At 40.0% G+C, this 12066-nt stretch overlaps 2 protein-coding genes across 3 annotated transcripts in view; both read right to left on the reverse strand.

Moving 5' to 3' along the window:
- The window catches only part of bend5 (BEN domain containing 5), a 39572-nt gene extending 28766 nt beyond the window's left edge, over window positions 1–10806 (reverse strand). The window contains exons 1-2 of one of the 2 annotated variants that reach the window (XM_072914622.1): window positions 7075–10806; window positions 6199–6329 (exon numbers count right to left, since the gene is read on the reverse strand). In XM_072914622.1, coding sequence (XP_072770723.1) covers window positions 6199–6300 — 102 coding nt within the window. In that variant the 5' untranslated portion in view covers window positions 6301–6329; window positions 7075–10806. Of the gene's footprint in view, window positions 1–6198; window positions 6719–7074 lie in introns of those variants that run through there. The other variant, XM_072914623.1, reaches the window with a different exon arrangement.
- Window positions 1–12066, reverse strand: part of agbl4 (AGBL carboxypeptidase 4) — a 1010561-nt gene that overhangs the window by 256696 nt on the left and 741799 nt on the right. The window lies entirely within an intron of this gene.

The following is a 12066-nucleotide window of genomic DNA, read 5'->3' on the forward strand; positions in this document are numbered from 1 at the left end:
AGTAGGACAAAACGGCGCTCGCAAAATACTCGAATCAGTGAAGCATGTTTAATATAAACAGTGTGCTTTGTAACAATTAGGGAGGTTTGTGTCATGTTTGTCCTCCTACAGAAACCATATTAAAACAAAAATAGATTTTTTTCCCCTCATCTTTTTCCATTTTTCATACATTTTTTTAAAAAGCTCCAGAGAGCCACTAGGGCGGCGCTAAAGAGCCGCATGCGGCTCGAGAGCCGCGGGTTGCCGACCCCTGAATTAGGGCGTCAACAACTAATCGATTACAATCGATCATAAAAATAGTTGGCGATTAATTTAGTCATCGATTCGTTGGATCTATGCTATGCGCAGAGGCAATTTTTTTTATTATAAACCTTTATTTATCAACTGCAACATGTACAAATAGCTGAGAAACAATAATCAAAATAAGTATGGTGCCAGTATGCTGTTTTTTTTTTTCCAATAAAATACTGGAAAGGATAGAAATGTAGTTTGTCTCTTTTATCCGATTATTAATCGATTAATCAAAGTAATAATCGACAGATTAATCGATTATCAAATTAATCGTTAGTTGCAGTCCTAGTTCAAACAAAATACCCCTAATTTTTGTATTTGTTTCCCCTTGTTTTTGAACACTGACTTTTTGCAGTATATTATCACCATTTCTATTATTTCAAATGTAAAAATCATCAAACAAGCGTCTGCCTTTTTTTAATCCGATGGACCCCTTTAAAACTGCTCAGTTCAGTTCAGATGCAAGTGGGCCTCTGTCTCCAGCATTGCCCCGCCCAGGGCGGCGTTATTGCGCACGAGTAAGGACCAGAGCCAATCAGAAGACACGATTTTAAACAGGCGAGTCAAACTTACAGCGGGGAAAGCGTACCGATGTGTCAAAGCCACGTAAAATCAGAACTCTCACAAAATGTTAATAAACATCTCGATCCTCTACGTATCACAACTGCTATCAACGTTACTTTGAGCAGAATACCTTAAAAAAAAAAATGAACATAAGCTCTCTTATAGAACTTTGCGATTCGTCTGTAAATCACTTGAAACAAAGATGCTACAATTATCAAAATGCAAACATTCTAGAGTAAAAAAAGCATGTTTGAGAGATTAAATAATTCAAACTAAACTAAGTGTAGTTTTATTGCAGGGACACTAAGGGTGTAACGGTACGTGTATTTGTATTAGGGATGTCCCGATCCAGGTTTTTGCACTTCCGATCCGATACCGATATTGTTTTTGCACTTCCGATCCGATACCGATACTGACCGATACCGATACTGACCGATACTGGTCTATCCGAGCATGTATTGAAGTTTAAAGTTATTTAGCCTACTTAGTTGTCAGAATCATGTTGAAAAGGGTTTTAGTACTCTTGATAACAACTAGCCAGCTGAATTAGGGGAGTTTGAATAATACACAATGGTTGGTAACAAGAAACTGACCTGTTTATTCAAGGATAAACACAAAATAGACAAAATTATACATGACAAACAGAAATGGCATCACTGAACTAGGGCTGGGCGATATGGCCTTTTTTTTAATATTGCGATATTTTAAGGCCATGTCACGATACACCATATATATGTGGATATGTTTTAGTCCATGTCACGATACACCATATATATGTGGATATTTTGCCTTAGCCTTGAATGAACACTTGATGCATATAATCACAGCAGTATGATGATTCTATGTGTCTACATTAAAACATTCTTCTTCATACTGCATTAATATATGCTACTTTTAAACTTTCATGCAGAGAAGGAAATCACAACTAAAAAAATCACTAATTTTTTAATTTTTCATACGGTGTTGATCTGGAAATGTTTGCCTCGGCATTTTGATGGTGTGGACGTGTGGCACCGAATGGAGATAAGCGTCTCGACAGACGTTACAATATTTGAACAATGATGACGAAAACTGTTTTCTCTGTCGTGTCCGTCCGTGTGTCGAAAATTGTTATGCGCTTATTTTTTTATTTGATTTTGTGCGTGGCATAGATTTGCCGTGCGCAATTGCACAAGCGCGCACCTTAGAGGGAGCGTTGCTAGCACGGCTGCGCTAGCATCACAGCTAACGTTAGCCATGCTACCTCTCTGCTCGGGGAGGGCGTATACGTATGTGACGTATGACGTGACAGTATGTGACGTGTGTAAGAAGGTGCGCTTGCTGTCTGTGAGAGGAAGACACAGGAAAGAGTGAGAAGAGCCTGTCGTGTAATGCCAGCAGCTAAAAGCAACTGCGTGAGAATCCACAGACCTGTGGATGTGTTGAAGGTGTGCTGGAAAATGCGGAACGGAAATAAGGGAGCAGCAGAAAAGTGGAATGTATTATTTAGATAGGTGCGTTGGAAAACACGGACCGGAGTTTTTTTTTAAAACTGGATCTGCATCGGCATTTTCCCATGCCTTGCCGATACGCATTTTTTGGCAAATATCGGCGGCGGACATCCCTAATTTGTATTGAACCGTTTCGGTACGGGGGTTTCGGTTCGGAGGTGCACCGAACGAGTTTCACACGGACATATTAAGTAGCGTAACGCACTTTGTGTAAACAATGCACACTGAGGCACAACACACGGCATGCTAGCAACGACCAGGCTACGACAACATATAAAAGCCAGAGCTGGAAGACCCTCCTGCCTCGTTAAGATCTCCCATTTGGCAACATTTGGGCTTCGCGGTGCGATACAACAATGGATAACATCGCTTCAACTAAGATAAAGATGAACAAACACAGCTCCCACCGCATTCAAGCAGCCTCTCCTCGGCGAGTCAGGCAGGGCTAAAGCAATAACAAATGCCGTTGGTGTTTTTATAGCAGCAGATTTAAGACCATATTGCATTAAAAACTAGATTTTGACCCACTTCTATGGTGGAAGAACAATGAGCCCATATATCCTCTAACTGCCAAGTTAGCCAGGCACTACCTCGCCATACCTGCTACCTCCATGCACAGCGAAAGGGTATTTTCCACAGCTGGAGACATTGTAACTGCAAGCAGGTCTGCTCTTTTTGCAGACAATGTGGATAAACTGATTTTTCTGGCAAAAAACATGAAAATTGAGTGAAAGTCACCAGGGTTAAAGGCTGGGGGGGGGGGGGGGGGGAATAAAAGTTAATCTGAGGCTGAGTTGACTTGAAACTGTTTAATGTTGCACTTTTTATGTAGAAGAAAAGTTTTGTCATTTTATTTAATCTGAGCAACAACTTGAAGCAGTTTAATGTTGCACTTTATATGTGGAAATGTTGCACTTTATATGTAGAAAGGTTTTGTTAAGAAACCAATTCTGAGCCTTATCTTATTTAGTTTTTATTTTATATATGCTGACTGCATTAACCCTGGCAATCGACCCTGTGTGTATATGTATGATATTGTTATGTTAAAAGGATAAAGCCATTGTTTACAAATGTTGGTAAATAAATAACCATAAAATGTATATTTTGTTTTTTTCTTACTGTACCGAAAATGAACCGAACCGTGACCTCTAAACCGAGGTACGTACCGAACCGAAATTTTTGTGTACCCGGGCTGAGGCATACCAGACTATAAAAATGGGACCCATTACCTCCCTGCTTGACACTCAGCATCAAGGGTTGGAATTGGGGGTTAAATCACCAAAAATGATTCCCGGGCGCAGCCACCGTTGCTGCCCATTGCTCCCCTCACCTCCCAGGGGGTGATCAAGGGTGATGGGTCAAATGCAGAGAATAATTTCGCCACACCTAGTGTGTGTGTGACCATCATTAGCATACTTTTCCCGGGAGACTCCCGAATTTCAGTGCCCCCCCCCCCCGAAAATCTCCCGGGGCAACCATTCTCCCGATTTCCACCCGGACAACAATATTGGGGGCGTGCCTTAAAAGTACTGCCTTTAGCGTCCTCTCTCACCTGAAAAGGAGACTAATATATACAGTATGTCTCCGTTATCCATAGGTTTATCTATAACCCATAAAGTAGGCAAGCACGGAGCTATTTCTCAGCGTGTGTTTATTCCAGCCGGCACGTTAATACACTGACACACAACATCCGGATTCCCATCATGCATTGCTTCAAAACTACGGCAAGTAGTAAGGTCCAAAAACATAACAGAGACGAAGCAGAAGAACGAAGTAGAGACATGGCGACGACGAGTAAGAAGAAGAAGTACACTTGCAAGTTTCAAAATGATTGGAAAAAAATAATGTCAGTTCATCCAGGACAGCTGGAAGGGGAAGGGGTATGCTGCCTGCACATTTTGTAGATCAGACTTCTCCATTGAACACGGTGGCCGAACGGATATACTCATTCATGAACGGATTATTTATATATATATATAAGAAATACTTGAAAATATATACAACCCCCCCATCTCCCAAATTCGGAGGTCTCAAGGTTGGCAAGTATGATCATTGGTACTTTAACTTTAAATATATATACACATATATGTATACACCAGTGACGTGTGGTCACTAGAGGCAGGTTAGGCCCCGCCTCACCTGCCATCATGGAAAGAAAAAAAATGTAAAAAGAAAAAAATAATAATTTAATTGTTATATGTATCCAGTGATTATACTATAAAGTTATTTTCCATTTAACTTCACCAGTTTTAGATTATTTTTATTCAAAATCGCTGAATTTTCACATTTGCCGTTCAAATACTGAGAAGAGACGGTGCGGTGAACAGCAGCCAGTCGAGGCACGTCACTCAGTGCCTCAACATGGATTGCGGACTCGGCTAACTGCTGGTCTGCTGTGCAGTGAGACCGTATTGCTATATGAATTATATTATACATTTCCATAGTTTAGTTAGCTGAGGTATATAATGTACAGTGTATTTTGTCAACAACTGTATGTGTGTAAAGCATTTCTTGTGCTGAGCGATCATAAAACGGCTGTAAAAGACGCACTGGCTGAGGCTCGCCTCCTGCACCCCCGCCGTAGAATGCACGGCAACCCCTGACGGGAGTGTTATATCAACTAAAGCCCACACTGAAATTTTCCACGTGCAAGATTGAATCTATTTAAAAAAGTTATTTCATAAGAAGCCAAAAAGTGCAAAAACAATAATGTTCGTGTTGGAGGAGTTGTGAATGACTGCAGGGCCACAACATTAGGTACACAACACAACATTAGGTACACCTGCAGTCTGCAGGTGTACCTAATGTTGTGGCCCTGCAGTCATTCACAACTCCTCCAACACGAACATTATTGTTTTTGCACTTTTTGGCTTCTTATTAAATAACTTTTGTAACCTATTTTCATGGGCTTTCCTCTTTGTGATGTTAAGTTCCTGTTATGCGCTGTTATACAGTATATGCATTGAGCTCTTATTTTGAAGGCGCTAAGAGCGGAAGTGATGACACGTTGGAGTGGAGCGGAAGTTTTTGAAAGAAGGTAAATAAACTGGTCCTCGTGTAAACTGGAGCCTCCGTGTTTGTTATTTTGTAGTTTCATACAGTATAGGCGACATTTATAAACCCTCGGTTACACTTTTTTAAATAGATTCAATCTTGCACGTGGAAAGTTTAAGTGAGGGCTTTAGTTGATATAACACTCTCGTCAGGGGGTGCATTAATCCAGTACAACAGCGGCTCATGGACTTATTTTATAAGTAAAGGTAAGACCATAATAACGTTTTTTTTAATTAAATGTGCTTTTTTGTGTGCTACAGTTTGTATGTGTAAAGTTAAAGTTAAGTTAAAGTAGCAATGATTGTCACACACACACTAGGTGTAATGAAATGTGTCCTCTGCATTTGACCCATCCCTTGATCACCCCCTGGGAGGTGAGGGAATAATTTTTGGTGATTTAACCCCCAATTCCAACCCTTGATGCTGAGTGCCAAGCAGGGAAGAATGCTGGTATGAGCTTTTAAACATAACCCATTAACTGCTGCCAATCAAATGGTGAATAAGATACTCTTTAGGGTTCATATGTTTGTAAATCTGACTGTGATGAAGTCAGTGCCTCACCAGTCATCAACCTCACCGCACGTCACTGATATACACATATATATTATATATATATATATATATATATATATATATATATATATATATATATATATATATACATACATACATACATACATCGTCAACCAAGCTATCTTAGCTTGGTTGACTTCACTTCTGGGGTAGGTGTCACGTGACGGAATGCAAGCAATTGAACAATATCATTCGAAAACAGCGTCGTCACGTGGAAAGTTCCTACCTTTTTATGCCTGAGCGGCATCCTCTCCTCTCCGAAACTGTTGTCAACTGAATTTCCTGAACTCCTGATGGACATCTTGGGAATTTTCATCTTCTTTTGCATTATAAGGTCTTCCAACTCCTCTACAGTATCTGCAAAAAAAGAAAGAAAGAATCGTCAAATTACCTTCTCCTCAACCCTTCAGTCCATCATCATTGTGCAAAAAAAGTCTCCATTGTGGAGAGATGACATGGCATCATGCAAATCAGCATCTTTTACATAAGACGAATAAAAGAGTGCAGCCTTTCCACAGAGACAGAGAACGGGACGGATCTTGCAGCCCAGACAGCGGCTCAGAAGCAGGGATTAGTGATGTCGTATGTTTGGGGGGGAAATAAAAAAAACAAAAAAAAAACGTGTTAAGTAGCCAGACAGACACAGACTGAACATATTAAAACGAGACGTGTTGCTATTTCTGTTGTCTGCAGTCTGGGAACCTGCACTGCAGCACCGCGGCTTCAAATCACACATTCAAGCATGTTTTATAAACTCATCCTATTGAGAGAAAAAAAACACCTTTAATACATTAAATTAAATGTCAAGCGAGTGTTTTGTTTTTTTGTGTGGTGACAGCTCTACGTGTGTAGACGGCTACCGAGCTAGCATGCTAACTAGCGACAGGTCAAGCTAACTAGCTACACGCTATGGTAACATTGTGCTAGCATGGGCTAGCATGTGCTAAGCTAGTCAGGGCAAAGACCGCAGTGTCCGGGCTGTCAGCTGCTCCAGACAGCCCGGACAGGATAGCTTCAGTTCGCCCTTTATAACACGCCGACGGCATTTTGGGGGATGATGGGGGAATTAAAAAAAAGTAGCGGGGAAAAAGAGGCGACTTACCTGCAAGGGCAAGGACGCGAGCTCGGCACGGCTGGCCTGGGCTGCCATTGTGTTGACTTGTGTGCACCACAGAGACTTTCTCATCCTCAAAAGTCCGATCGGTGCTCCGGCCTGGAAGTCTTCTATGTTGGACACCGACAACGCCGTGGCAAATATCGTCGTTGGAAGCATCGAACAAAAAGCCTAATTTTTTTTTTACTTATCTTTAGTCATGTCTACGCTTTGAAAGCGGTTTTGTTCTGCTTTTAAAGTATGAATATCAAACATAAGAATGTGGTGGATTTGATCGGCGCTCGGCTGCTTCTGCCTGGTCCATCACATCACCATCGTTAAGGCATCACTAACAGACATCACGTTGCTCTAAGACAGTGTTTTTCAACCTATGTGCAGTGTTTTTCAACCTTTTTTGAGCCAAGGCACATGTTTTGCATTGAAAAAATCACCAGCATAAATCATTAAAAAACGAAACTCGGTTGACAGTAAAAAGTTGTTGTCACAATTGTTGGATATGACTTTAAACCATAACCAACTACACATCAATATAGCTCTTGTCTCAAAGTAGGTGTACTGTCACCACCTGTCACATCACACCGTGACTTATTTGGAGTTTTTTTTGCTGTTTTCCTGTGTGTAGTGTTTTAGTTCTTGTCTTGCGCTCCTATTTTGGTGGCTTTTTCTCTTTTTTTTGGTATTTTCCTGTAGCAGTTTCATGTCTTCCTTTGAGCGATATTTCCAGCATCTACTTTGTTTTAGCAATCAATAATATTTCAGTTGTTTTTATCCTTCTTTGTGGGGACATTGTTGATTGTCATGTCATGTTTGGATGCTCCACAGTAAGTCTTTGCTGTCGTCCAGCATTCGGTTTTTGTTTACTTTGTAGCCAGTTCAGTTTTAGTTTCGTTCTGCATAGCCTTCCCTAAGCTTCAATGCCTTTTCTTAGGGGCACTCACCTTTTGTTTATTTTTGACTTAAGCATTAGATACCTTTTTACCTGCACACTGCCTCCCGCTGTTTCCGACATCTATAAAGCAATTAGCTACCGGCTGCCACCTACTGATATGGAAGTGTATTACACGGTTACTCTGCCGAGCTCTAGACAGCATCGACACTCAACAACAACACATCATTTGCAGACCCTTTAAAATAAACAAAAATAAATAAAAATTAAAAATATTTTTAACCCAAATAGGTTAATGACCTGAAGTCTTCTATGTTGGACACCGACAACGCTGTAGCAAATATCGTCGTTAAAAGCATCGAACAAAAGCATACATTCTTTTTTCTTTTTTTTTTTACTTATCTTTAGTCATTTGCACGCTTTTCTGCTTTTAAAGTATGAATATCAAACATAAGAATGTGGTGGATTTTATCGGCGCTCGGCTGCTTCTGCCTGGTCCATCACATCACCATCGTTAAGGCATCACTAACAGACATCACGTTGCTCTAAGACAGTGTTTTTCAATCTTTTTTTGAGCCAAGCCACATGTTTTGCATTGAAAAAATCAGCAGAAGAAATCATTAAAAAACGAAACTCGGTTGACAGTAAAAAGTCGTTGGATATGAATTTAAGTTTAAACCATAACCAAGCATGCATCACTATAGCTCTTGTCTCAATGTAGGTGTACTGTCACCACCTGTCACATCACACCGTGACTTATTTGGAGTTTTTTGCTGTTTTTCTGTGTGTAGTGTTTTAGTTCTTGTCTTGCGCTCCTATTTTGGTGGCTTTTTCTCTTTTTTTTGGTATTTTCCTGTAGCAGTTTCATGTCTTCCTTTGAGCGATATTCCCCGCATCTACTTTGTTTTAGCAATGAAGAATATTTCAGTTGTTTTTATCCTTCTTTGTGGGGACATTGTTGATTGTCATGTCATGTTCAGATGTACATTGTGGACACCGTCTTTGCTCCACAGTAAGTCTTTGCTGTCGTCCAGCATTCGGTTTTTGTTTACTTTGTAGCCAGTTCAGTTTTAGTTTCGTTCTACATAGCCTTCCCTAAGCTTCAATGCCTTTTCTTAGGGGCACTCACCTTTTGTTTATTTTTTATTTAAGCATTAGATACCTTTTTACCTGCACACTGCCTCCCGCTGTTTCCGACATCTATAAAGCAATTAGCTACCGGCTGCCACCTACTGATATGGAAGTGTTTTACACGGTTACTCTGCCGAGCTCTAGACAGCATTGACACTCAACAACAACACATCATTTGCAGACCCTGTAAAATAAAAAAAAATAAAAAAAAATAAAAATAAAAAATATTTTTAACCCAAATAGGTTAATGACCTGAAGTCTTCTATGTTGGACACCGACAACGCTGTAGCAAATATCGTCGTTAAAAGCATCGAAGAAAAGCATACATTCTTTTTTCTTTTTACTTATCTTTAGTCATTTGTCCGCTTTGAAAGCGGTTTTGTTCTGCTTATAAAGTATGAAAAACAAACGTAAAAATGTGGTGGATTTTATCGGCGCTCGGCTGCTTCTGCCTGGTCCATCACATCACCATCGTTAAGGCATCACTAACAGACATCACGTTGCTCTAAGACAGTGTTTTTCAACCTTTTTTTGAGCCAAGCCACATGTTTTGCATTGAAAAAATCAGCAGAAGAAATCATTAAAAAACGAAACTCGGTTGACAGTAAAAAGTCGTTGGATATAACTTTAAGTTTAAAGCATAACCAAGCATGCATCACTATAGCTCTTGTCTCAAAGTAGGTGTACTGTCACAACCTGTCACATCACGCCGTGACTTATTTTGAGTTTTTTGCTGTTTTCCTGTGTGTAGTGTTTTAGTTCTTGTCTTGTGCTCCTATTTTGGTGGCTTTTTTTGGTATTTTCCTGCAGCAGTTTCATGTCTTCCTTTGAGCGATATTTCCTGCATCTACTTTGTTTTAGCAATGAAGAATATTTCAGATGCTTTCATCCTTCTTTGTGGGGACATTGTTGATTGTCATGTCATGTCCGGATGTACACGTTTGTTTTTGCTCCACAGTAAGTCTTTGCTGTCGTCCAGCATTCTGTTTTTGTTTACTTTGTAGCCAGTTCAGTTTTAGTTTCGTTCTGCATAGCCTTCCCTAAGTTTCAATGCCTTTTCTTAGGGGCACTCACGGTTATAAAGTATGAAAAACAAACATAAGAATGTGGTGGATTTGATCGGCGCTCGGCTGCTTCTGCCTGGTCCATCACATCACCATCGTTAAGGCATCACTAACAGACATCACGTTGCTCTAAGACAGTGTTTTTCAACCTATGTGCAGTGTTTTTCAACCTTTTTTTGAGCCAAGCCACATGTTTTGCATTGAAAAAATAAGCAGCAGAAATCATTAAAGAAACGAAATTCTGTTGACAGTAAAGAGTCGTTGGATATGAATTTAAACCATAACCAACTATACATCAATATAGCTCTTGTCTCAAAGTAGGTGTACTGTCACCACCTGTCACATCACGCCGTGACTTATTTAGAGGTTTTTTGCTGTTTTCCTGTGTGTAGTGTTTTAGTTCTTGTCTTGTGCTCCTATTTTGGTGGCTTTTTTTGGTATTTTCCTGGAGCAGTTTCATGTCTTCCTTTGAGCGATATTTCCCGCATCTACTTTGTTTTAGCAATCAAGAATATTTCAGTTGTTTTTATCCTTCTTTGTGGGGACATTATTGATTGTCATGTCATGTATGGATGTACATTGTGGACAACGTCTTTGCTCCACAGTAAGTCTTTGCTGTCGTCCAGCATTCTGTTTTTGTTTACTTTGTAGCCAGTTCAGTTTTAGTTTTGTTCTGCATAGCCTTCCCTAAGCTTCAATGCCTTTTCTTAGGGGCACTCACCTTTTGTTTATTTTTCATTTAAGCATTAGATGCCTTTTTACCTGCACACTGCCTCCCGCTGTTTCCGACATCTATAAAGCAATTAGCTACCGGCTGCCACCTACTGATATGGAAGTGTATTACACGGTTACTCTGCCGAGCTCTAGACAGCATCGACACTCAACAACAACACATAATTTGCAGACCCTTTAAAATAAAATATATATATATATATATTTTTTTTTACCGAAATAGGGTAACGGCACAAATCTTTTATGTTGGACACTGACAACGCGTGGCAAATATCGTCGTTGAAAGCATCAAACAAAAGCATACTTTTTAAAAAAAATTTGCACGATTTGAAAGCGGTTTTCTTCTGCTTTTAAAGTATGAATATCAAACATAAGAATGTGGTGGATTTGATCGGCGCTCGGCTGCTTCTGCCTGGTCCATCACATCACCATCGTTAAGGCATCACTAACAGACATCACGTTGCTCTAAGACAGTGTTTTTCAACCTTTTTTTGAGCCAAGCCACATGTTTTGCATTGAAAAAATCAGCAGCAGAAATCATTAAAAAAACGAAATTCTGTTGACAGTAAAAAGTCGTTGGATATGACTTTAAACCATAACCAACTATACATCACTATAGCTCTTGTCTCAAAGTAGGTGTACTGTCACCACCTGTCACATCACACCGTGACTTATTTGGAGTTTTTTTGCTGTTTTCCTGTGTGTAGTGTTTTAGTTCTTGTCTTGTGCTCCTATTTTGGTGGCTTTTTCTCTTTTTTTTGGTATTTTCCTGTAGCAGTTTCATGTCTTCCTTTGAGCGACATTTCCTGCATCTACTTTGTTTTAGCAATCAAGAATATTTCAGTTGTTTTCATCCTTCTTTGTGGGGACATTGTTGATTGTCATGTCATGTTTGGATGCTCCACAGTAAGTCTTTGCTGTCGTCCAGCATTCTGTTTTTGTTTACTTTGTAGCCAGTTCAGTTTTAGTTTCGTTCTGCATAGCCTTCCCTAGGTTTCAATGCCTTTTCTTAGGGGCACTCACGGTTATAAAGTATGAAAAACAAACATAAGCATGTGGTGGATTTTATCGGCGCTCGGCTGCTTCTGCCTGGTCCATCACATCACCATCGTTAAGGCATCACTAACCAACCCTAACCCTATTTGGATTTACACTGTATGAAAAAAC

Source organism: Nerophis lumbriciformis, linkage group LG14 (assembly GCF_033978685.3).
Source record: "Nerophis lumbriciformis linkage group LG14, RoL_Nlum_v2.1, whole genome shotgun sequence".
In the NCBI taxonomy this organism is placed as follows: Eukaryota; Metazoa; Chordata; class Actinopteri; order Syngnathiformes; family Syngnathidae; genus Nerophis; species Nerophis lumbriciformis.